Source organism: Sitophilus oryzae, unplaced genomic scaffold, assembly GCF_002938485.1.
Source record: "Sitophilus oryzae breed Bouriz unplaced genomic scaffold, Soryzae_2.0 scaffold_690_pilon_pilon, whole genome shotgun sequence".
Lineage (NCBI taxonomy): Eukaryota > Metazoa > Arthropoda > Insecta > Coleoptera > Curculionidae > Sitophilus > Sitophilus oryzae.
In genome coordinates this window covers 2,654,823-2,681,857 of record NW_022147296.1, presented here as the reverse complement: position 1 = coordinate 2,681,857, position 27,035 = coordinate 2,654,823, and the positions used below count along the sequence as shown (strand labels likewise).

Below are 27,035 nucleotides of genomic sequence, written 5' to 3'. Positions count from 1 at the left end.
TTATAGATTTATTGATTTACCGATTTACCGATTTACCGATTTACCGATTTACCGATTTACCGATTTACCGATTTACCGATTTACCGATTTACCGATTTACCGATTTACCGATTTACCGATTTACCGATTTACCGATTTATCGATTTATCGATTTATCGATTTATCGATTTATCGATTTATCGATTTATCGATTTATCGATTTATCGATTTATCGATTAATTAATAATGATTTATTGATTTATTGATTTATTGATTTATTGATTTATTGATTTATTGATTTATTGATTTATTGATTTATTGATTTATTGATTTATTGATTTATTGATTTATTGATTTATTGATTTATTGATTTATTGATTTATTGATTTATTGATTTATTGATTTATTGATTTATTGATTTATTGATTTATTGATTTATTGATTTATTGATTTATTGATTTATTGATTTATTGATTTATTGATTTATTGATTTATTGATTTATTGATTTATTGATTTATTGATTTATTGATTTATTGATTTATTGATTTATTGATTTATTGATTGAATTAATAAATCAATAAATCCATTATCAAATTACCGAGAAGAAAATTAATTCCCAGTTCTTATTTTAGTTGCCTTGAAGAAAAATTAAGGAAAAACAAATTCAATTTAATTCGAAAAATCGATAAATAGATAATACACTCACCGGCAAAAAAAACGGCCACTAAAAACTGGTCCCAATTTCTAAGTTGGATTTCTCGCGAACCACTCATTGGATTTTGATGATTTTTTTTTCAATTGTAAATTAATACCTTCTTTACGGATGCTACGTCAGCAATTTTTATTCCAAATTTATTTTGAGCAAATAAAGGGCACATCAAAAAGACGAAGTTTTTTGCCCGAACTTTGTAACACCCTGTAGGGTGCAGCAGCTGTAGTAGCTATTGCTAAATCAAATCACATTGTAGCCTCATCTTTTGTGAGCATTTTGTTTTTTTGCATTTTTAAAAATTAAGAAAAAACAAATTAAATTTAAGTCGAAAAATCGATAAATCAATAAACCGATACCTACCCCTTGAACCCACCGCCTATCACCGTGCATCACACTATTTTCAGTTAAAATATACAAATAGTGAAAAACACATACAATTTCTGAAAAAAAATCATTATAATAAAAAGACAAAGTTTCATTACACTGGGTTTATTTATCGTAAACGTAGATACAATATAATTTAATATTATCTATTTATATTTGAATATCAATAAATAAAAATTGCAATAATATATTTAATATTTGTACAATGTCGCAATAAAGTTGTAACAATATAACAAAAATAGTCCTAAGCCGGGATCAGACGACTCATGTACTTGGCAAACATTTGTTATTGGCATCTACTTGCCATCTTGTGGAAGTGAGTCAAAGGGATCACAGTTATTGGTACACTTGCCAAGTGTAGATTCTCTATATATTTGTCGAGGCGCTCAAACGAATGCACATACTATACAGGTTGTTAACTGGACAGTTACTTATAGGGGAACAGAATGGCAACACTGCATATTGAGAACGCATGCACTTATAGTGTTTTCTGCCGACTCGTCCCGTCGCGTCGTCCATCGACGAGCGGGCCGAGGTTGCCATATTTCAACCATAAAGCTCTTGCCGTGAGTAATAAACAAATTAACAACCTGTATATTTTTACTGTTATTGCGTATTTACTATTCATTTCGGGTTCGTGGTGACTTGTTTAGAGTTTTTTCATTTGTCTTTGACGACGAACGGTAATCGTACTGTGTTGATGTTTTTTTTAATAAATATAATACTAAATGTGGACTTAATTTATATGAAAACGAGTCCGTCATTTAGGTGGCTAAAAATAAAGACCATAAAAATCAAAATGTAGTTAATAATGAGTGGAAAAGGATACAAGATCATATATCTATCCATTGTACTATACAAGAACTGAAAAAAAACTGTAATAAGGTGCTATTTACTAGCCATGGATTTTAAATAATGTTCGTGTTGGCGTACTTGTAATAGACAAATCGTATGAGCGCCAAGCCTGCCATTGCTATGCCACGCCAAGTACACGAGTCGTCTGAGCTCGGCTTTATAATAACACGTAATATGGCACATACATTTAAACTGCATTAGATTCAAACAAAACTACAAAAGAATTATATATAGTATTGCTAGAGCAAAACCTGCAGCTACCCTATCGGATACTTCACATTTAAAGCTCTCTTAATTATAAATTAATGATTTTCTTATATATTTTGGTTTAATGAACAATATTTTGTAATAGAGGCGTTTCAAAAGATAAATATACTACAATACACTATAAGACTACTAAGTGTAGATACTGTATGACCGAAAAAAAAACGCGTCGAGTTAGCTTAGAAATGACAATCGATGACATTTCCTATGCATACCTATAATTTTACATATAAAATGATAGTGATCTTCATTTCATAGGTATCGTTGGCGCTATTTTTTTTTCGTTCATATTGTATATACCTTTGAATAAGAAGACTAAGGAAGGAGCATAATGCTATCCATGTATTCGTGCATGGTGGGCGGAAAAAGCACTCTGGGGTGGGGATCCTTGACAGTTCTGTTTGACGATTCATTTGACACATTTGAATTTTATTTGAAATTTTAGGGATTTGTCAGTCTTTACGGAGCTTATTTTATGTAATTTATTATTTATTCTACTACTGATAGTTGTATAAAGGTAGTAAATCTAGATGGATATTGTGGCAGAACTTAAATTAACAGTGACACTATCGCGATTTATCGAAAAAGACTCTAAAATAGTTGGTTGTGTAGCGTGCGGTAGATCTCGGCAAAAATTGAGTGAAATAATGGAAAAACTTTTCGCTAGTAAGTGGCTAAATAATATACATACGTGTAGTAAACCGATCATTTATGAAATTCACTTAAATTAACTAAATTATATATTTTTCTTGCATTTTAGCATTTATTTACTACTTGTCAAAGATCAGATGTCAAAGAATTTTGATACGTTAATTTGACTTACCTGCTTCAGTAGCGTATCGGATGTTGGTGTTAATAAATACTTATTATAACTTATCTATTTTTATTAGAATTATATATTTTTATAACAATTTTAATAACTACCAACATTTATTCACAACGTAAAATAAAATAACAAATTATTGAGTCTACCCCACGTCTACCCTACGTCACAGTTTTACATTTTTTAAATAAAAATAGAACGGCACTGATAAACCGGAATTTAAGTCGGCCATATTTGAGGCCCATCGCGGTGTACCTAAGATTTTTGATATGCTCCTTCCTTAGTCTTCTTATTCAAAGGTATATACAAACGTATACTAGAATAAACAAACGTATACTACAATACATAAGTTGGAAAAAAGAACCAAAATCTATTAATTACCCAGTATATCTATGAAAATATTTTCAAAATATTCGGTCTATTGTCCTCATATTTTACTAAAAAAAGTAAATATATTGAAACGCTATCTTTTAATTATCGGGGAATATTTCTCTTCAGATTTCGTAAATGCGAAAGCGCGCGATACGAGCGATACGACCGACGCGACGTTATCAAAAAATGTTATCTTATGAACAATGAAAATTTTCTTATAATACTTATGAATTAGCTCTGTTATCTATGGTTATGAAAGTGTCCTGCATCGTCGATGCAGGACGATTTCATAAGAAAACATAAGTTCGCGTCGGTCCTACCGCCCGCGTCGCGCGCTTTTGTCGACCACGTAGGACGAAGCGTTAAGTATTATTATGCTTCGTTTAAAATTAAAGCATTTTATTGCGATAATCAACCGATTTATAGGTAAACAGGTGTGGCTCCAGCAATACTATTTCTAGGTCTAAAAACTACTTATATTGGAATTATCATCCCGGAGTTATCATGACAAAATTTTTAAAATAATTTATCTATTGATTAACATAAAACAGTTCAGTGGACGTTTTTTGCGTCTCTTAATCAGACTTAATCAGATCTTAATCAGACTTATATGACCATCAAACACCAGTAAAACTATAGTATGCAGGTATATCACTACGACACTAAGCGTATTACAGTAATAAAATATTATAAAGCAACATAACAAATTGTATTCAAAACTCAATACATTAACAATAATATAGAATAATACTTTGGTAACTTATAACCTAACAAATACATATACGTATGTTACACCATTTCCTAGTTTTAAGACATGCCATATGTTTGTAATGATATACTTATTAATTGAAGAGTCGATCAGGTTTGACCTTTTGTTTTATTTTTATCTGTAGAATCACCCACCAAAATTGTATACGCTATTTTTTTGACACCCTGTAAATAACAGGTTAATAAGTAAAAAAGTGGCTAACTTATATAATAAGTTAGCCACTAATAAGTGTTATAATAATTTATAATAAAAATTTCTCTGACCCGGACTTAAAAACCTACACGACATGGAAGTCGCTCGAGACAAAACGAAATTGAAAGAAACAACAGGAGACAACCGAAAGTCCCCCTCCCCGCCAATCCCTTCTCCGAAATTTCACGCGTAATGTAGAGGCGTTTTACGAAATGAAAATAAGCCGAGACGAGACAAAGTTCGAAACACGAAATAACTTTGGCCTACATCAACTTATATTACTTCGCGAGTGGCGTTGATGCCGTTTAATAAACCGCTTTTGAGTCAGTTTCAATTTTATTATAACAAATAAAATCAAATTGCATAATAAAGTTGTTTAACGATTTGTTTATATCCGATGTACATGCAACATATCAAACGACTTTATTCAATTTGTTTACTTGTTAAATTTCGATCGAAAAAAATATTTGTAGTTCTTTACTAAATAATGTTTTAACCTTTTTTGTGTTCTAATTTCTAACTTAATATCTGATATACAGATTCACATCATTACACATGAATAATGCCCGGACCCCATTAACCAACACGCCAAGCCACGCGATACCATGCTACCCCACGTCGTGAATATCTGTGCGTATGTTTTTCCATTTAATTCCATGTATTGCGTACACATTAGGCAACACGCCACGCCATCCGACGCCATAACACGCTATCACACGTGTGATGGGCATTCGTCAGTCCCAGATCTCACCGATGTGTGTTACAGCGTGTTGTTCCTCTCTTGCCTCTCTAGTCCCGTAGCTATCTACTTTTGTAGTTGATGTAGGGATGTCCCAAAAATAAAATAAATCGATATTTTGAATCGATTCAACATCGGATATAACAAAATAAATCCAGGAAAAATCGGCAACAAGAGATTGATCTTATTAAATATCGATATTGGATTCTGAATATAATATTGGTGTATTGGTATTATGATTATAATCTAATATCGATATGGGTATCGATACTTCTAGTATATTTTCGTAACTACTGATAACTTGTTTTAACTCTAATAAAAATTTCAGGCGTGTTAACAGGTATTACCAAATGTGTACACCCATTCCCACGTCGCAACACGTGGGATAGCATAGCATGGCGTGGCATGTCATCGGGTGTTGGCTAATGAGGTCCCGGCTTAATATTTTTTATTAATTTTATATACTTGTGCGACATTATTATTAGGAGTCTATAGTGTCACGCTAAAAGTAATGTAATAACGGATTAAATCAATTTCACTTTCAGGGTAATAATATTAAAGTTCCATTTTAATTAACTGTTCACATAGAGAAAGATAATAAAACTTTTATTACTTCCTCTATGACTGTTCAGTAGCAGGCTGATCATAACCACAACTAAAATCGAAGGCTTCATCATTTATTTTAGAGCAATATTAGAGTTCATTAACATTATCTGTTAATCGGCAGTTTTGAAGGAAGACTGTATGTAATTGTTTCTCAAGTTCGTAATACTATTCCTCATAGTCATAAATTGGAACCTTAAGGTCCCTCTGCCAAATAAATATATCAGAATCAGGTGATGAGGATTTGGCAAACCGCAACATCAGATTTCCTAGCAGACTACAAAACTTTTGAACGCAGATTGTTTCATGTAAAACAAAATTTAGTTTCTATCTCTAATGCAAACTCGTCGGTATGTATAGATTAAAGCCCCATACTACATACTTTTCGGTTCGTAGTGCGTCGGTGCATAGCTCGTCGAGGTTTCGAAATTCGTCTATTGTGTTCGCCATATTTCTTTTGACGGTTCGCCCAAAAAACGACATTCCCCGAACTACCGCACAACCCATCGCATCGACACGCATTGGCGCGTCATGATCAATTGGCGCATCAACTGACAAACCGCTTCAGCGCATAGTTAGTACGGGGCTTTATTTGCGATTTACTAAATTCGATATTTTTAATGCCGTATATTGGAAATATTTTAAAAATGTATCATTTAAAAACGATCTGTGCTACTGTCTTGAACTTACATAAATGCGTATTTTCTTAAAAAATATTAGCTTGAACTGATTTTCGCTGAACCCTTACAAGGCTATAAATCAATCTCTATATCGGGTGACAACGGAATCGTTCATTCATTGCCTTCGATCGTATAAATTTGAAATTTGTGTAGCATATAGCATATAGCTCAAAATAAATCTTCGGTTCATATTTCATATTTTTTCATAATTTTAAGGTCTATATAAAATGCAAACAAACATAACGAGTGATATTTAAAATCCTTCGTTTAGACAAAATTGAAGTTTAACAATTTTGTTGTCACCCTGTATAATATTTCGAGAAATTTATTTGAAATCCAATGCATGATGTGTGACTTGGCTCAGCCAATATTCCAAATCAGATATTTTTTGTATAAATTGAATAAATGCATAATTTGTATGTACATGCTTTTGACCATTTTCTCATATATAAAAACTATCTGTCTCGAATAGAATTGGAAATTTTTAGTGAAATATATATTTATTTGTATTGTATTCACACTCCATGTGAATTTATCCCTGACCTATGGTTATTAAAAAATATTATTACTAGAAAACACTTAAAAATGTATAAAAGTGTATAAGAAATATCAAACATCTAATTCTAACTGTTCCCAAAAAAGTGCCTTAGAGCTTAACTAAGAATAGTAAAAACCGTAATTAAGGGTATCATATTCCTAGTTAATAAAAAATTATTTTAAAAACAATAATATCAGTAAAATATTGAAAAATTATAATTTTTATTATTTTTTATCTATTTTTGATCAGATATTATATTACTAAAGTAAAATGAGAGCCTTATATAAGAGTATATTATTATGTAATATAGGACATATACATATATGAGCTTTTAATACATTTGAGCAAAGGTGGTGTATTGGTTTTGAAAATGTACATCCTTCATAAAATTAATTTTTAGGGCTATGTGACATAGAAAACTATTAAAACGATACACGAAACGAATTATAAAAATACTAAGTAACTAATGTTGTAATATATGTATAGAGCGATGGTTACAAATGTGTAAATATGTATTGTCTTTATTTAAAGGATATGTTTTCTACAAATAGGTACCTGTACTTATGTTTACATTTTATAATATAAAAAACGACGTTACATGTGAATTTATAAAAAAATCATTATATTCTTCATATGTGTATAATAACGATTTTAGTTATAATAATGCTGTATATAATATATAATGTCAAAAATACTGTGTTTGTGAAAGGTTTATGGATGGATATCTTATGTGTATATGTATGTATGATTGAATTTATTGTACAAGATATGCTAATATTCTAATTAGGTATATTTTGTATTTTTTTTAATTTATTTCCCGTGAATGATTTTCTTTAATTGATTTGGTTTTATTAAACGATTCTACTCTAATTGTTTTTCAAAATGGCACATACTTTTTCTCGTTGTAGTTTATACCAAAATATACTTACGCTGGAAAATTGCAAAAATATTTCAATTGCTTATATAAACCGTGAAAATATATAAATCTTAAAAATATCACTTTGTACTACATATAAGTCGGTTTCATCTTATAAGCTCTCTTCCATATTTCACACAAGCACACAGTGGAATGGAATCGATAAAATATAGCCAAAGGCATTGACACGTGAGTAATAATAGTCCACGCCCACAACCCGTAGAAATGTAACTGAATAGGATGAGATTCGGCTCTAGATTTCTCGAGAGTGTTTATTGCCCACATCGCTAAATTTGTTACCAACAAGAATGTCACTATCTCTCTACCAGGCTTCTTTCTAATTTGCTCTGGAGTACCACAAGATCTTCTTGACGCATCCAGAATGAAAATCGTCTGGCAGGTAGTTTGCAAAAGTGAAGCGACCGCAGTAACCAAAACCAAGACCGTATTTTTCTGAATAGTGAACTGCCCTCCGATTATTGTAAAGGTACTGTAGATGTACATTCCTGTTTGCGCACCTACTAAAAGAATGTTATCTAACTGAAGGTTTTTTGTGCCGTCGTAACGCAACTGGCGTACTTGCCACATCCCTATCGCTGAAGCTATCGTTGTCATACCATATAAGGTGAGTTCGCATATATTCACCTCTATAACAGCTAACCCGACAAATTCCGATCTAGATATCAATACGAAAAACAATATAAGGGAAATAATAGTCAATACTAACAACAAAATCCCTACGAAAAGGCCTTTATGAGCCCTAGCACAATCGACTGTATAATGATGGGGACTTTTCTTATAGTTGCTAATATCACACTTGGTTTTAACCAAAGCGTTGTTTGGTTGTGGCAGTTTAGAAATACTCCTCCACATGACATAAAGAATGGCGGCACATATGAGGCTGTATTCTATGGTGCAAGGAAATAGGAAAGGTGAGGCGTCTTGAACTAGGGAACCGATGATGTTGGTTCGTCTACATTCGTAGAGGTGATGGGGTCCTTTTAAGCCTCGTATTGCAATGTGGTGACCGTGAGCCTCAAGGGGATGTTCTGTCGTAACCATGGGAAGTCTGAAACATAAAAAGTATATTATAATATACAGGGTGTCCCAGAAATGAGTGCAGATATTTTAAGAGGTAGTAGATCTGGCCAAAAAAAACATATTTTCTCTTTGCCATTTTTAAAATAAATTGAAAATAATCGAGTTATTTAACTTTGAAAGTTTAAAAAAAAAATTGCGACATTTTGAGAGCCGCCGGGGAATCTCGCGGATCCCCCGGCGCGGGGGAGAGATCTCGCGGATCTCGGCTTGTTCGCCGCCCGCTGTTGCCACATCGACTAGAAAGACTTAAAAAGTACTTGCAAAATCCCTGAATTATATGATTAAAAACTGAATTATATGATATTTCATTTTGAATAATAAAAGTAGTTTTTTACAGGTTTATTTGGCATTGTTTGCAACAATTACTGGTAAGTAGTGATAAGAAATATAGGTTTGACAATTTGAAAGAAATTTAAAATGATAATTTATTTTAACAATTGCTCAAAATGACAGCCGTTTTGTTCCATACAAAAATACAAACGATTTTCAAATTCTTCTCTCACTTTTTAGAAAGTCTCTCTCGGAATATTTCGACATGCTTCAGTTATCCTCTGCCGCAATTCTTGCAACGAACCTGGTTTTGTCTTGTAGACTATGGATTTAGTGTAACCCCACAAGAAAAAGTCTCAAGGAGTGAGATCAGGTGACCTTGGCGGCCACTCGATTGGACCCCTTCTGCCAATCCATTGCCGTGGATAATATCTATCCATCCACCGCCTTGTGACAATAGAATAATGCGGAGGGGCTCCATCTTGCTGAAAGTGTATGAGGTCTTCATTAAGAATTAAATTTCCTTCCAAATCTCTTTGATTTTCAACCTCATTTACAATGGCTGGCTCTATCAAATTGTTCAGCATTTCCACATAAGCATCACCAGTCAAATTTCCGTTGATGAAAAATGGACCTATAATTTTATCCCCTAGTATTCTGCACCAAACATTGAGCTTTTGGGGATGTTGGGTGTGTCCTTCAACAACAATATGCGGATTCTCATCGCTCCAGTATCTGCAGTTCTGCTTATTCACAATTCCGTTTAAAAAAAATGAGCACTCATCACTAAAACAAATATTTTTAGTAAGTGAAGGTTCCCTTCGAATTTCCTCCGTCATTAATTCACAGAACTGAATCCTTCTATCTGGATCGTCGTCGCCAAGTTACTGCAGAATCTTCATTTTGTAGGGATGGAATTTGTGCATTTTCAATACTCTCCTGAGAGATGTTCGAGGGATATCTGTGATTGATGCCAACTGGCGTGTTGATGCTTCTGGATTGACCGATACCTGACCAATAACTTCCATCTGCATTTCTTCATTCAGTACCCTGGACCCTGTCCTTGTTTTATTTTTGACCGATCCAGTTTGAAACTTTAAAATCAAATCTCTAACATAATACTTACTTTGAAACTAAAAGAACTGCCTACCAACTTTTTATTAACATATTTTAGTATGGGCGGCTATACGTGCCTCTTGGCGCCATTTTTTTTTTATTTTTTTTAAGTTTTGAAAAAGTACAATTTTTTACAAAAAAAAACTCATAATCCTGTGTCTGGGGTCGAAATATACTATCCCTTAATTTGCACTTATTTAAGACCCACCCTGTATAGAAGCAGCTACATTTCAAATATCAAATAATAGCGTTGAAAGAATAACGCTGTATATCTCACTTTAACTGTGGTGTTAACTTACCCTAGTACGTTTCCTTTGTATGGTATCCTATGGGATATTCGAAGGGAATTATTTTCTGGATTATAAAACGTGAGAATTTCGTGCTTAGTTTCCTGGACTAGAACGTTGAGCCAAACGGACAAATTTGTACCTATCATATGCATAAGTCCAAATCTCGCGGCTATTTTATGTTTATATACACGCATTTGCTGAAAAAAAAGTATACGTATAAAATTTGATTGTTAACATTTTATATACTCACTTCATTATTTAGAAAAATAAAGTACATTTGTATAAAAATAAAGGCCATTCTTGTAGCTGGTGTTAGGGCCAAAAGTACGTTGTGGCATTTGGTGTTTCCGTCTAATTCAAAATATTGTCCAAATTCTAAACCAGAGTAAATCATACTTCCTATCCCAAAAGCTATAAAACAATAAAAAAAATATCACACACTAAGCTCAGTATTCATTATTTGGTTGAAAATCAATTCCATACACAGGATGGTCCGAATTGTATTTGGGAAATTTCGGCAGTATATTCTGCAGATAAAAATAAGTAAAGAAAATCGTACGAATTTATGTCCTAAAATGGTTCGTTTCGGAGATACAGGATGGATACATTTCTTTTTTCGTCGCATTTCCATATGCACGTCCCTGATGAATTTAATCGACACTATTTTAGCATTAAAATATGTAGCACTTGTAGTAACTTTTACCCTCAAAATTTCATTCGAATCACTAACAGTACTTGGAAGAAAATTATAATACATCGAAAGATTATTAAAACTTTAACACCCTGTAGCTACGAGACAAAACAGAATCGGACCTATGTTGATATGAAAAATAAATTTTATTTTTACGTGAGGAATCTCCCCACGAGAGATAGCACATATTTTTGGAAACACCATGTATATAAAATGAGGTGGAGAAACCTTTGGTTCAAAATGGCGAACGGCTTTCAAAATATATGCGTTTAAATGTTACGATGCCTCGATTTTAGTGTTAGCGAAAACATTTTTTTATAGAAAATTAGTTGGAAGTAATTATGATTTTATTCGCATCTTGTAAGTAATACTAATATGAGATGCGGATAAAATAGTATCCAAGAAAATCAATTTAAAATATTGTGAATTTACATAAGTAATAACATCTTCAGGAGATTGAACCAAACAACTAACAATTTTATTCGACGTACTTATAAGAAAGAAGTAAAGAAATGGTAAATTAGGTAATTTAATTCATTTATCCGTTTAGTAGGAGGCTAGACGATTCAATGTATAAAATGTTCCGATATATCCTAAGAATATTTACCTACTGCTCCCATTCTAAGATAAAAACTTCCATAATAATTCTGCTTAGTTAACGAAAAAGAAGTAATTCTTGGTCGGTAGTTCGGCGCTTCCGAACTCGTTACGGTGGTGCTATTTGAATCATTATCAGACTCCTCGTCAGATATCATGTCTTTACTAGCCTGAAGCGCTTCTGAAAATGTAAAACAAGCGTTGATATATGGAAATAGTTTTACCGTGTGTTGCATCGCCGATAAATTCAAAAATTGATAATAAAAGTTTCCATTTTATTGCATGAATGTTTTTAAAGAACCTATTATTAAAATTAAACTATTTATTAATTTTGAATTTACTTTGACTGTGACAGACAATGATTCAGTATCGAAACTAAAAGAATTTTGGACTTCCATTGTCTTTATTTTTCGATCTATACTCGATATTAAGCCGATCATTCCAACAGGTATGGTAGGCTATTAAGATCGGCAAAAAAAAGTTTTTTTAATTTCACTCAAAATGAGTTATTTGGCTCATAAATGACCTAAATAAAAAATATTTTCCCTTGGTGTCTGTCCGTCTGTCTGTAACACGATAACTCAAAAACCGCTAAACCGATTCTAAACAAATTTGACACAAAAATACTGTGGCACCCGAGAATCTGGCCATTAGTTTTTGGTGGGGGTGGGGGGTTGGTAAGGGTGTATGGGAGGGGGTTAAAAATTTTAAAAAATCGTAACTCCAAAATTACAGTAGCTAGCGAAACGCGGTTTTCAATTTAAGACTAGGAATAATATTTGCAACAAAACTTGTAATGACATCAAAATCAGTCAAAGTGGCAGTTTTTGAGATAAAAAAAATTGGAAAAATACCTTTATTTTGAAACTAAAAGAACTGCCTACCAACTTTTTATTAACATATTTTAGTATGGGCGGATATACGTGCCTCCTGGCGCCAATTTTTTTTGATTAACACAACACTGACAATCACTGACCGAAACGTTATTCAAAAATTAAATAAAGATAATAGAAGTCCGAAATTATCTATTTTAGTTTCATTTTGAATTTCTCCTAGACAGAAGAAAAATGACTGTATCTAGGTAAAAAAATAGTTTTTATAGTTTTATTAACGTAATATTTGTAACATTTTCATGAGCACCCTGTATATTATTTGATAAATCATTGCAAAATTTAAGTAGAGTAGATCATTTTCTAAAAGACAATTTATTAAAAATATTTACAGATAATGATGAAACATTAAATTATCTTTTGCTGATCAAATCTATTGTTTATACAGGGTGTCCCAATATTCCGTGGATGTAGAACTACTACGTACTTTTGGAATTAAAATATTTTTTTTTTAAATTAGACACAATTCACCCCTATACAAAAGTGCTTTGTTTGTCCGTTAGATAGTCCTAGAGCGAGGTCTAGAGACTGTCGGTTACGTCCCTGTATATGTATTTAGGTCGGCTTTGGGAAAAAATTCTCCAATTTTTTTTTCTTAAAAACTATGCAATGTGGCGTTATTTTACGATAGACAAAAATGTAGTAAATATTAGGAGGGTCTTAGAGGGGCCTTAGGAGGGTTTTACGAAAATAAAAAGCAGTCGTCGGTGGAGTTGAAAAATATTTTTACTAAAATTTATGTAGTGATCGGGGTAGTTTTTACCTTAATCTAAGGTTTTTACAAGGGTTCAGAACCGGGAAATCACGATACCGAAAATACCGAGGATTCCCGGTTCTTTTGAGACATCAAAGAACTGCGACTCGAAATTATTAATTCCCGGATTTTGAATAATTAAAAACATATTTTTTGTTACGTGCGAAAGACTTTTGATACTTTCTAGCGGTCGAAATCAAACTCTTGTAAATAAGTAGTGATGTACTACTCTTCTATATATGTGTTCTCTACTATAATATGTTTCTCTACTGTTCTTACTTCTGAAGTTATTTTAAAGTTTCTATAATGTTTATTAGCAATTATTAAAGTTTAAATACGTTATTTTATTATTTAGTATAATATTGCTAAATGTAGTTGTTATATTTTTTTTGTGTTATGTTTTTATAGGCATTTGCATCTTTAATTGAAAATTTTACTTTGGGATATTATTTAGAAACAAAATGTGTTTAGAATTCCAATTACAAATAAAAAATAAAAACTATAGAGGGTGTTCTATTTAAAATGGACTTTTTGACAGTCACAACTGTAATAAAATAAGCTTAACTTAAAACCTTAGTATCTAAACTAGATCCAGAAAAAACTTTTAATATACTTTCAAATGCCTGGAAATCCCTGTATAGACATATTTCACTCAACTAGAACGGATTAGATGTGACAGTGTTGATTTATAAATGTCACTGACAACATATAAATGAATTTCTTTACAATAATTAGTGTTATTTGTGCGGCGCTAATACTTAAAAGTAATTCGAAACATATGTTTCGACGATACGAAAACACCAAAACTTTGGATCACGAAGACCATCGAGAAATACTGCAAGATACAAAAACAGTTTTCTTGCCGGAAAAAATCGTTCATTTTAGAAGTTACGACTTGGATAACAGAGAGAAAAGAAAGTTTAATTACAATTTTCTTGGCCCCAGTAACAATTACTGTGTGAAGGCTAACAAAATAAATTTGGGGAGTTTTGAAATATTGAACGATCCAGAACCAATCGATTTGAACATTTCAGTTATAAATGTGCCTGACGTTAATAAACCGACAGACGACGAACATCAAACTGATGAAGATAAAACGGTGCTGGTTATAAAGATTAATATAACTTCAAAAGGTGACACGGAGTTACCGAATTCAAAACCTGTTAACGACGAAATATTCTGGCACAACAAAAAAACGAAAAAAGAAGTCAGGAGTATGCAAAGTAATTTATGAAATTCTCAAGTTTCGATAACTTTACCAAAATAAACCAATCTTCAACATTCACTATCCTCAATTATTGTAAAATACAGGGTGACTCATTCTTTCACAAAAGCTTCATATCAAGCATATATTGTATTTGAGATTTTCATTCCAATCTTTTTTGAAAAAAACGTGTCAACACAATGGAAAGTCCGCCTTAGGGAGGTTGTAATTTGTTTTTATACTGAGTAAAAATTATTTTTAAGTGTACTTTAAAATTCGAGAAAATTTGGAAATAGATTTGCGTGTCTGTTAATTTTTGACAAGTTTTATGTTAATTTTTATAGTATATGACGTCTAGGCCTAGCGACAATTATTATCATCGACTGTTATTCCCTAACAGTCTTTGACACCGTTTTTTTTAATGCTGAATATTCTTTTCGCTGGGTAGATTTACCATACAAATCTCAATAAAATAAAATTATGACATATTCAATATTCTATAATCTATACTAATATATAAAATCCTTAAGTGACTGACATACTAATTAATCACGATCCTGTTCAAACCACTCAACGTAAGAAGCTCAATTTTGGCATACAGGTTGATTCTAGGGTGTAGAGGTTCGATAAGAAGGGATTTTTCGAAATTTCAGTTCCAAGAGGGTAAAACCACCCCTCAAATATTACAATATTTTTTTATTTAAAAAACGGTCCAGTTTCCGAAAAAGCGCCTAAACACGTATATTTTATTTTGTTTTCTTACATATTTTAAGATTTTTTAAAAGTGTATATAGGGTGTTTCGAAAAATCTGGTCATTGTTTCTGTTTAAAACAGGAACGAGATGAGACTACCCCTCAAATATTACCAAGTTACATAATAATATCGCCATATTAAAATTTTATCCAGTTTGTATGTTAATTGAAATTCTTGCTTTGCTTTATCATCACTATTATAAATGATTAATTCGACGCGAACGAAGTCGCGGGTACACGCTAGTCTAAGTTTATATCTCTATTGCAAAGAAATTCCTTTAGTTTTAAAAAACAATTTCTGGCTATATCAATCCTGGACTTTATTTCTTGCAATTCTTCGGCAGTTTTATTTATTATTGTGCCCAAGTATGTATGGATTTTTTCTATTGGCGTGCTGTTTATTGATATTGAAGGATTCATATTTTGATATTGATAATGATATTTATATTAATTCACCACAATATACCAAAACACTTTTACTTTTTGGACTGGACGCACGTTTCGCTAACTATGTTAGCATGATCAGCAGATGATTAAAATTGAAATTTTGAGAGATGATTTGAGATGATGATTTTCAGCAGATGATGCTAATATGGTTAGCGAAACGTCGTAATAGTGTTTTAGTGTATTGTGGGGAATTAGTGTTTTATTTTGATACTTTTACACACCTGATAAGTGCTGTGATTTTTAGGTCAAATTATGCAGAAATATATGAACAGCATAGCTGATCCGTGCAACGATTTCTATAGCTATGCCTGTGGTAATTGGAAAAATTATCATATAATACCACCAGATAGGTCCACTTACGACACCTTCGAAATAATTCGAGAAAATTTGGACCGAGTTTTGAACGAAACCCTATCCAGCAAATCAAGTATTTCAAATGATAACGCGTCAAATAAGAAAATAGAATTCACCGACATATTTAATAGTGGAGCTGATCCTAATATAACAACCAATGCCACTATAAAAGTGAAACAGTTCTATGAATCTTGCATGAATACTGAACTAATTTTAGAGAGAGGCAATGAGCCTCTATTAAAAATTTTAAAGGAATTAGATGGCTGGCCTATCTTATCTAGTAAATGGGCTGAAGAAGGATTTGATTTATTTAAATTGTTAGGCAGGTAATATTATTTGCTAATAAACATTATAGAAACTTCAGAAGTAAGAAGAGTTTGATTTCGACCGTTAGAAATGAATTTTTTACTATTTTTCATCCATGGTCTTTCGCATGTAACAAAAAAAATTGTTGGTATCAATAATTAATTTTTTGCGACAGTACCGAAAACCCAGGAATTAATAATTTCGAGTCCCGATTTTTTGATGTCTCAAAAGAACCGGTTATTCCCGGTACTTTTGGTAGCGGGATTTTTCGGTTCGGAACTCTACTAGTCACTCATTTGACTCTAGGTTTAGAAAAAAGTTTTTACAAAATAGATTAATTTTATAATTTCAGATTACGTCTTTTAAATAACGACGTGATCTTGTCGCAATGGATCGGTCCGGATATAAAACGAGCGAATCAATATATAGTTCACATCGACCAGACAAGTTTGGGACTTCCCACAAGAGATTACTTTCTAGATCCCAAAAATATAAAATATGTAAGTGCTTATAAAATATTAATAGTAAGTACTGTGAAAACACTCGGATCAGACTTAGTCGATGTCGAAAAAGAAGTTGACGATATAATAACATTTGAAACCATGTTAGCTGAAATTATGGCCTCTTCAGAAGAAAGGCGAAATATATCTGACGTGTATCTTAGAACCGATCTATCATCAATCACATTATATTTTCCGCAGTACGATTGGAAAACTTATTTTACTATAATCCTAGGTACAAAGATTTTTTTTGAAACTTTAGCAAATATAATTAATCTCCTTAATCGTAGGAAATGACATCAGTTTGGACACTCCTGTAGCAGTATATTGCGCCAAATACTTGTTGGAATTGATATATTTATTAAGTAATACAAATCATCGAATTTTACAAAACTATATAATATGGAGATTCGTACGACATAGGCTTAATAACCTTGGTATATTGGTATTTATTATTATAAACTCGTATATTTTATATTAAAATAAAGTATATTGTCAAGGTCAAGGTGTATGTGGCGCTAAACTGTATTACTGGTTGCCTACACAACCGCAACGTGTCAAGAAAAATGGCAGAAAGTAAAAGACATTTTTAGGCGCCATCTCTTAATCAAGTCGACAAGTAAGCGAATCAGACAATAGATTGTTCCAGTATGAAGTAGAACGCTCTCCGAGAATTGTAAAAAGTTCGAGAAACAGTCAGTAGGGGTATAAGTTTGAATATACCGCGTTTGGAAATTGTGAATCGAACAATTTGGTGAAGGAATTTTATAGTTAGTTATTGTGTGTATAAAGTGAGATTATAAATTCGTTAAGTATTTTATCGTGAGTTTAAATTAGTGGACCCACGGAATCCGTAACAATTGGTGTCGGAAGTGGGATTTAAGTGGATTTTGAAGATTTTACACCGGATTGGAGAATTTTATGGTTAGTACAAGGGAACAAGCGAAGAAAATGGAGGAAGTAAGCAAACTATTGGGCGATTTTATGGAGAATATGAGAAGAGAGAAAGCTGAAGAACAAGAAAGACTACGTAAAGATAAAGAAGAGGAAAAATTACAACGACAACAAGAAAAACAAGAAGAACAGGACCGGCTTGAGAAAATTTTCGGAGATTTGAAATTCCAACGACAACAAGATAGTGATGTGTCGGTATTTGAGTAACGCGATTTTGGAGCGGTATTTTTTTGTAACGTCGTGTCGCGCACCACAACGAATCATGAACCTGTTACTGAAGAACGACGATCATAATGACGACAAAATTATAAATTATTTATAATCGCCCTTGAAGTTAGCTCGAACCGTAGTAACCCCATAGCGACGTGTTTAGCTCCAGCCGTCGCGATTTCGTCGGTCGCCAACAATAGTATCAGGAACTGGTATGTCCGTAGCGCCGCGCGATCTCGATCGGAACGTGTTCGCTCCAGCCGTCGCGGCCCTAGAGTTTTAGTTCCCTGTCGCGAACAGAAGTAACTGCTGTAACTGGGCATCGACGCTCGACCTCGGCGGCGACCTACTTCGCCCCAGCCGTCGCGCTCCTGGAGTTTTAGTTCCCTGTCGCGGACAGAAGTAACTGGTCCCTGCTGTAACTGACTATCGACGCTCGACATCGGCGGCGCGGCGCGACGGCCACTTACTTCGTTCCACGTTTTCGCCTGTCGCGATTTGGCCGGTTACTATTGGCGTTGGTGCTCCCGTCGCGTCGCTACGTTACTTTCGAAATAGCAATTTTTGGTATGTACTAGGCATGGTTGTTAGAAAGATGAAACGTAAAAGCAGATAAAATAAAAATGTTATTTGCTTTTATACATTTATATAAGTTTTATATCTATTTTTAAGGTCTAATGATGGCTAGAATTGCCGAAACCGGTCACCAATAAAGAGTTTTTTTGACAGTGGTTTAAACTTTGTTCTTGATTTTAACATTAAATAAATTATATTGCAATATATTTTGTATTTTATATTTTTGTATTTCTCAGCATCGAAAATTTTAAAAAATATAGGGCCATTTTCTATAAAGTAAACACCGCTCTCCATAGGCGTTCTATTAAATTCAAATAAATTAAGTAGTGTATTTTAGTATAATATGATTGATAATAAATACATGTTAGGTAACTAAACCTTTTTACAAAAATATGAATAAATAAAGAAGAAAATATGATTGAAAAAAAAAACGGAAACTTGTAAAGTCACTCTCAATTGATTAAAAATAAAATCCTAATTAGAGTAATATAATATAACAAGAAAGAGAATTACATTTTACTAACATATACGGGAATAACGTAAGAATGATTTTATGATTACCACGAGTAAGAAATATATGTATGTATCACCCGGCATAGTATGTCATATGATAAACCAAAAAAGTTAATAAATGAACAGGGACAGTGTAGATTAATTTACACTACGACATAAAATCCCATAGCACTCTAAAGGGATATTAATAGAGAGAATAGGCATAACAATAAATAACAAATCCCAATTTTCAAATTCTCTAATAATAAAAAATCTAAAAAAAATAAATAAAGACGCTTTTTAGATGCAAGGTATTTAGATATTAAACAAAGGTTCAACTTTGTACTTTACGGACGAGAACAGCAACCTCCTAGATGGCAATTTTGTGTATCCGAAGTTAATACCCACATGGGCATGGCACTTGGTGCGTTGTTTGTAAGAAAATATTTTGATGAAACTAGCAAAACGGACACGATCCAGATGACTCAGGCTTTAGTAAATTCCTTCAAAGAGATACTAACTGAAAATTCTTGGCTGGATTCTTCTACCAAAAATTATGCCCGGAAAAAAATCGAGAATATGGATTTGAAGATTGGATTTCCGGATTTTGTACTGAATGATACAGGTATAATGCTAAAACACATAATTTTTTTAACAGAAACCCATTTCTCTTTGTTTAGATTTAACTATGCGGTACTATGACGTCGAAATAAATCCAGATTATTTTTTCGAAAACGTTTTAAGTATTTTAAGACATCTTGCCCGAGCTGAACGCAAGAGACTGGATACTGAAGTAAACAGGACATTGTGGAGTACTTCTCCAGCTATCGTAAATGCTTATTATAGCAGAAATAAAAATCAAATAATGTTTCCCGCTGGTAAATATAGGTTTTTATATATCATATCAAATCAAACGAAAGCAAAAATGTTGTGTCTGAAATTTAACTATTCAATAATTATAATCTCATACTTCAACAAAATAACAAGAAAAAAATACTTAACGTTTCGGAAAGTTTATCTCTTTCCGTCGTCGGAAGAAGTTTTTTTCTTTATTCTTTGTATTTTTTTTGCTTCCGACGACGAACGATGGAGAGTTCAACGCACTGGAACGCTGGAAACGCACTTAAAATTTTCTAAACAATATGAACTGATCTCAGACACACCCTAAAACTCATATTTGGCAAATAATGATGACCTAACGGTGAACGATGGCTGAACAGTCTTTACCGATGAATATGTAACATATAAACAAGAACAGTACTATACAGGGTGCTACAAATTCGGCGTGAGAGCATTGGTATCTCGGTAACCGTAATAGTTACGAAAATGGTTAAATTGGGACAAAGTTGCGCTTTGGGGTGTTCATCAAGATGCCATCAAAAAAGTTTAAAAATCCCAAGGATTGCTGAGTTTTTTGGAAAAACCGGATTTTTTTCACCCTGTATACTTCTCAGAAACACGCATGGGTCATATATTTTTATTAATAAAATATTAAATATTTGCACAATTCATTTAATTATGATTCACATTTAGTTGTATTTAATTTCTACTATTATTTTTATACCAACAAGAACACTAATTTAAACTTTTTAAGTAATTAATACATTTAAATTCATATAAAATTTTCATTTGAATATTAATAATTTTAACTTTTTTCATAATTTATTTAAATACGATTAACAGTTAGTTGTATATAATTTCTATTAATATTAACAAAAAATGATTTCTATGTAGGTATACTTCAGCCGCCATTTTATCATAAGCATTTTCCTAAAGCGCTGAACTTTGGTGGAATTGGTGTGGTTATAGGTCATGAAATAACCCATGGGTTTGACGATAAAGGTAAGAAGTATTAGAAGTATAAATTTATTTCACGGGCTTTCACTGATATCATTTTAGGGCGTCTGTTTGATCAATTTGGTAATTTGAAAATGTGGTGGAAAGATAGCTCAATACGAAATTTTTACGAAAAAGCTCAGTGCATTATTGATCAATATAGGTAAACATGTATTTTTAAATGTGATGATATAAACTTTTATAAAAATTTTATACAGGGTTGTTCACCACATACGACACGGAGTATCAAAGTTGTATTTTTTTAAACGGAACACCCTGTATATTATTAAATTTTTAGTTTCTACGATTAAAATAAAGGTAAATTTGATTAAGGTTTATTATACTTAAACCTTACCGTTTTTTGAAATATTTTCAATTTTGTGAAATTGCAGTAAAAATTTTAAAGCTTCATTTCTCCAAGGGTATCAATGTTTTTAATACTAAATATTTAATAAAGTTTATTTATTGATCAATTATTGTGTTGCAATAATAAAAATAATACTACCTTATACAGAGTGTCTAAAAATTTATTTTGAATAATTATTAGCTTCAAACGGCAATAACTTCTTTAATTTAAATGGAATGCCCTGTATATTTTAGGAGAATCAGATGCATAATTAAATTGTCTATCAAATTGTATTATACCATTTTTTACCTATCCCTTCAAGTTTTCGTAGAAAATGCATTTTCTTATAATTTAGACCTCATTTATCAATATATCCATGGAATATTGACATTTTAGATTGTTTTTAAAGCAACAAATGTACAGACTAGTAATATTATCGTTTTTAGCAAAACGATAATATTACTAGCCCATTTGTATGCAAAAAGAAAACTATTTAAATCTTTATAAAAGAGTATACCATTAATTAAATATAACACCATTATTTCCGCCCATATACTAATTACTTACATACTTAATTGTGTTCGTTAATAAATTATTATAAATAAATGTGGATTTGAGTCAGAAATCAATATAATAATAAGTTATCAAATTAAAGTCTCTGTTGTTATAAATAAGCATTTATTAAAAAACGAAATATCATTTTTAAGGTGTTACTTTTTATCACACTGTCTAATGCCCATACAAAATTCAGTTTTTTAGTATTTGGAGCAATTATTATTAATCAACGCAAACAGTCAGTTAATGTAGTTTGAATACTGGAATCATATTAATTGGTCCTCTTTAACAAATATTTAAACAGTTTTTTTTAATTTTTTAATGAAATAAACGAATTATATCGACAATATTAGTATCTGTAATCTTTAAAAATTTGGTACATCTTTAAAAATAATCTAAAATGTCAATAGTCCATGGGTATATTGATAAATAAGTTCTAAATTACAAGAAAATGCATTTTCTACGGAAACTTAAAGAGATAGGTAAAAAATGGTATAATATAATTTGATAGACAATTAAATTGTGCATCTGATTCTCGTAAAATATACAGGGTGTTCCATTTAAATTAAACAAGTTATTGCCGTGTGAAGCTAATAATTATTTAAAATAAATTTTTAGACACTCTGTATAAGGTAGTATTATTTTTATTATTGCAACACAATAACTGATCAGTAAATAAACTACAGTAAATATTTAGTATTAAAAACTTTGATACCCTTGGAGAAATGAAGCCTTAAAATTTTTACTGCAATTTCACAAAATTGAAAATATTTCATAAACGGTAAGGTTTAAGTATAATAAATCGTAATCAAATTTACCTTTATTTTAATCGTAGAAACTAAAAATGTAATAATATACAGGGTGTTCCATTTAAAAAAATACAACTTTGATATTTTTTACTTATTTGGGAGACTCTGTATCTTGTAAAATTATTTTCAAATTGTACCTCTAATAGTCCTTCATCGAACCCAAAACTTACAATTTGTAAAAATCTCATCGTTTAGCTACAATACTCCGTGTCGTATGTGGTGAACAACCCTGTATATACAATAACCATATTTCTTTAAATTGTGAGCATTATAAACTGTTGGGTAATTATTGGGAAAACTGGAAATTGTTCGATTTTCACCAAAATTGGTATAGACCCTCTTTTGAGGTCGTAGATTACGAATCTGAACTTTTTTCTTGGCGGTCTCTTACCGTTTTTCAGAAAAACGGAAAATTATTTCAACATTGAATTGTTCTTTATTTCGACCCTATAAAGTAATAATTTCACTATATTTTCATTATATTATAGTTTATCTAAAAGCTACACTTGATTGAGGATAGAAAAATGTCCAAAATTTTACTGAAAACGCTTTTCTTAACAAAATAACAAAGAAAATTGAGACCAGATGGAAGTTTTTGACATTTCATATATCCTTCTTTCTCTCTCCTATGTAATGAAAGAGACAAATATATTCTAGACCTAATCTAAAAATTTGAAAATTTACATATCGAAAAATTGCCATATCTTCTATTTTTTCGGGTGATTAGGGATTTTAAAAAAATGACCTATTATGAGATCTGACAATAGTTAAATATACCTACCTATATCCACAAAGTTACGCGGAAAAGTTTTGATTGGATTGGTTACAACTTCCATGCGGAGGGTGTTAATCTTTTGTTATTATATTATATAAAAAAAGATTAACCCCCTCCGCAAAGAAGTTATATAAAGACTATTTATAACCACGAAGTTGCACGAAAGAGTTTTGATTGCATTGGTTACAACTTCCATGCGGAGGGTGTTAATCTTTTTTTGATATATTATATCAAAAAAAGATTAACACCCTCCGCATGGAAGTTGTAACCAATGCAATCAAAACTCTTTCGTGCAACTTCGTGGTTATAAATAGTCAGATCTCGTTGGTAAAATAGCAGTTATGGGAAGGAGTCGTTTTTCTGGCGATCGATCGCCTCGTAATCCCAGAATGAGCGAAAAAAACACGCTAAAATTAGGTTTAGCATTGGCAACGTTGCTTTAAATGCCAGAAACACATAACCTAACATTTTCAGATTGTTTAGAAATTTATTTTATATAGCAAATTTTCCTCTATTATGCATAGAATTAGTTAAAAAAGTAACAGAAAATAGCAAAAACATCATTTTTTATTGAATACCTAACAAAATATGTGCTAAAAACCTTAAAAATATGAGAAATTAAGAAAAATTCGATGCTGAAATAATTATTCGTTTTACTGAAAAACGGTAAGAGACTGCCAGAAAAAAAGATTCGTAATCTACGACCTCAAAATAGGGCGTATACCAATTTCGGTGAAAATCGGACGATTTCCAGTTTTTCCAATAATTACTAACTGTTGTTTTTAAGCCAATATATGTTACCAGAGATTAAAGTGGCCTTAGATGGATATATGACACAAGGCGAAAATATCGCAGATAACGGTGGATTAAAACAGTCTTTCCGGGCTTATCAAGCATGGATAAAAGCAAATCCCACAGAGGATGAAACATTGCCCAGTAATAATTCTAAAATAACAATTTAGTGCATAATGTAAAGTATATTTTTATAGACATGAACTTAACAAACAATCAACTGTTTTTCTTAAACTTCGCACAAGTTTGGTGCGGATTGCAACGAATCCAAGAAGCAAAAAATCGTTTGAAAATATCAGTTCATTCCCCAGGAATATTTCGAATAATTGGAGTGTTAAGTAATTCCGAAGATTTTGCCAAAGCCTACGACTGTCCAAAGGATTGTCCAATGAATCCGGAGAAAAAATGTGTCTTATGGTAAAATAAGAATAATTATAAAATGAATTATTATGTTTAATATCTTTTTTTAAATAAAGTCATTAATTTTTGATAACTTACCTACACAAGCGTTTTCTCTGTTTTTCTTCTTAATATTCCTTTTGTCTCGTAAAAGCACAGTATACATATAAAGAAGAAAAAACATACTTCCGATATACAGATACAGGTAGTAGGCTTCGTAAAACGATGGTGGAATGTAAGTGGAAATTACTTCTGCCATGGGGAAGGCGGTGCCCATAACAACAAGCAATTTTCCATACAGAGCTGACAACGTAGTTGCTAAAGCATCCCTATAAAATTAGAAACTGATATGTTAAAACTGTACCGGGTGACCAACTAAGAATGGACGCCGGCTGTATCTCAGAAACTACTTATCGTATAACTTTGGGAAAAAAATTCTAATAAGTAAATCGACCAAGAGAAATCGCCGGAAATTATTTTTAAATTCGAAAAATGTCCGGATTTTCCCAAAGTTGACCTTTTTTTTTGGTTGACACTATACTTACGCCCCTAATTGTCTCCATTCTATTTGTTTCTCCGCTCTACTAAGTCTTCTCATCACGGGTAATTGATGTTGATGATAATAGTATCCAGGAATTGCTAAAGGGGCCGTTGAAACTGTTCTATGGAAAAGGAAACACATACTTATTAAAATTTTAAATTAGGATTATGACATAACAATATGTATGTACATGTATATATATATATATATATATATATATATATATATATATATATATATATATATATATATATATATATATATATATATATATATATATATATATATATATATAAATTCGGCGGGTCAGAACGTCCTACGACGTTGTCCGATGCCTAACTTCCACCCTGTGCGATTTTCCCATTGATCTTCGGTCAGATTTTTCTCGCTCATCGACCTTCTTATTCCTACCATCCATGTTTTCTTGGGACGTCCTCTCTTTCGTTTACCAGGTGGTATCTAATGAATGACTTGTTTTGGAATTCTTTCATTGTGCATTCTCTGAACGTGGCCGTACCATATTAATTATTTTTGTTCTATATCATTTACTATTGCTCTCTCTATTCCCATCTGTTGTCTAATGTCTTCATTTCTGATCTTATCCCTCCTTGAAATTCTCATTGCTCTTCTAATCGCGTCCATTTCTGTTGTCTCTAATTTCCTTTTATTCCTTTCAGTGAGTCGCCATGTTTCACATCCATAGAGTAATATGCTTTTAACTAGTGTCCCGTATATATTATTTCCTGTTTTTTTGTAATTTCAGTGCTCCATAGAATGCCATTTATGCATCTGATAACTCTTCGTGCCTGTATTACTCTGTTGTTTATTTCTCTATCGTCCGTTCCATCTCCTGTAAATATCGATCCTAGGTACCTGTAATCTTCACATGCCCTAATTTCCATATTATTGTCTAAAATAAGATTTTCTGTATTAGCTCCAAATGGAAGGTATTTTGTTTTTTCTGTATTTACTGTGAGACCCCATTTAGCATATTCTTCAATTATTTTCCGCACCATATATTCCATGTCATCTTTGTCGTTTGCAATTATGGCCTGGTCGTCTGCAAATTGCAAGGTGTATAGGCATATGTCATTCAGTTCTATACCCATTCCGTTACATTTTCTTTTCCATAGATGTAAGGCCTTGGCAATGTAAATTTTAAATAGTGTTGGAGATATACAGCAACCCTGTCGGAGCCCTTTAGTGATAGAAATTTTCTCTGAGAGACCGTTGACCGTTTTTATTTGTGATTTTCCTCCATGGTAAAGATTTTGTACAGCTTTTATCAGAGCTGCGTTAGTTCTTGATTCGTGCAATACTTCCCCATAATTTTATTATTGGCACTGTATCATATGCTTTTTGTAGATCGATGAATGTTATATGAACTTCCTGGTTCATTGCAGGTTTCTTCTCGATGAATGGGTATATACTATATAGTATATTACTTTTATCATATATATGGGGTACATGTACATATATGATAAAAGTAATTTTCAACCCCTGCTTATAACTAATCAGCTCATATTGTTAATTAAATAGACGTGTTTTGTAATCAGAATAACAATGGAAATTGTGTCTATTATTAACGTGCACTACCGGAAATTGGAAATTGTCCCTAAATAAAAGAGAATTTAAAAATCTTCCATTATC

At 32.0% G+C, this 27,035-nt stretch overlaps 2 protein-coding genes across 3 annotated transcripts in view; one reads left to right on the top strand and one right to left on the bottom strand.

The window, feature by feature from the left end:
• Positions 1-3,251: 3,251 nt before the first annotated feature.
• LOC115888186 (proton channel OtopLc-like) overlaps positions 3,252-27,035 on the bottom strand; it is a 29,238-nt gene continuing 5,454 nt past the window's right edge. The window contains exons 3-8 of one of the 2 annotated variants that reach the window (XM_030907808.1): positions 25,390-25,506; positions 24,944-25,173; positions 11,903-12,073; positions 10,855-11,015; positions 10,614-10,801; positions 3,252-8,896 (exon numbers count right to left, since the gene is read on the bottom strand). In XM_030907808.1, the coding sequence (XP_030763668.1) occupies positions 7,918-8,896; positions 10,614-10,801; positions 10,855-11,015; positions 11,903-12,073; positions 24,944-25,173; positions 25,390-25,506 (1,846 nt within the window). In that variant the 3' untranslated portion in view covers positions 3,252-7,917. The remainder of the gene's footprint in view (positions 8,897-10,613; positions 10,802-10,854; positions 11,016-11,902; positions 12,074-24,943; positions 25,174-25,389; positions 25,507-27,035) is intronic. The other variant, XM_030907809.1, reaches the window with a different exon arrangement.
• Positions 14,227-24,918, top strand: LOC115888185 (neprilysin-4-like). The gene is made up of 10 exons (XM_030907807.1): positions 14,227-14,759; positions 16,185-16,620; positions 16,953-17,335; positions 17,391-17,465; positions 19,637-19,957; positions 20,013-20,210; positions 21,067-21,174; positions 21,232-21,331; positions 24,441-24,589; positions 24,643-24,918. Exons 1-10 carry the CDS (start codon positions 14,249-14,251, stop codon positions 24,864-24,866), a joined length of 2,505 nt encoding a protein of 834 aa, XP_030763667.1. The 5' UTR covers positions 14,227-14,248; the 3' UTR covers positions 24,867-24,918.

Bases quoted from the DNA above. Each gene is read 5' to 3' on its own strand.
- LOC115888185 (XM_030907807.1), top strand. From the start codon at position 14,249: ATGAATTTCTTTACAATAATTAGTGTTATTTGTGCGGCGCTAATACTT. The intron at 17,336-17,390 runs GTACAAAGATTT...CCTTAATCGTAG, and splicing joins TTATTTTACTATAATCCTAG to GAAATGACATCAGTTTGGAC. The intron at 21,332-24,440 runs GTAAACATGTAT...GTTGTTTTTAAG, and splicing joins TGCATTATTGATCAATATAG to CCAATATATGTTACCAGAGA.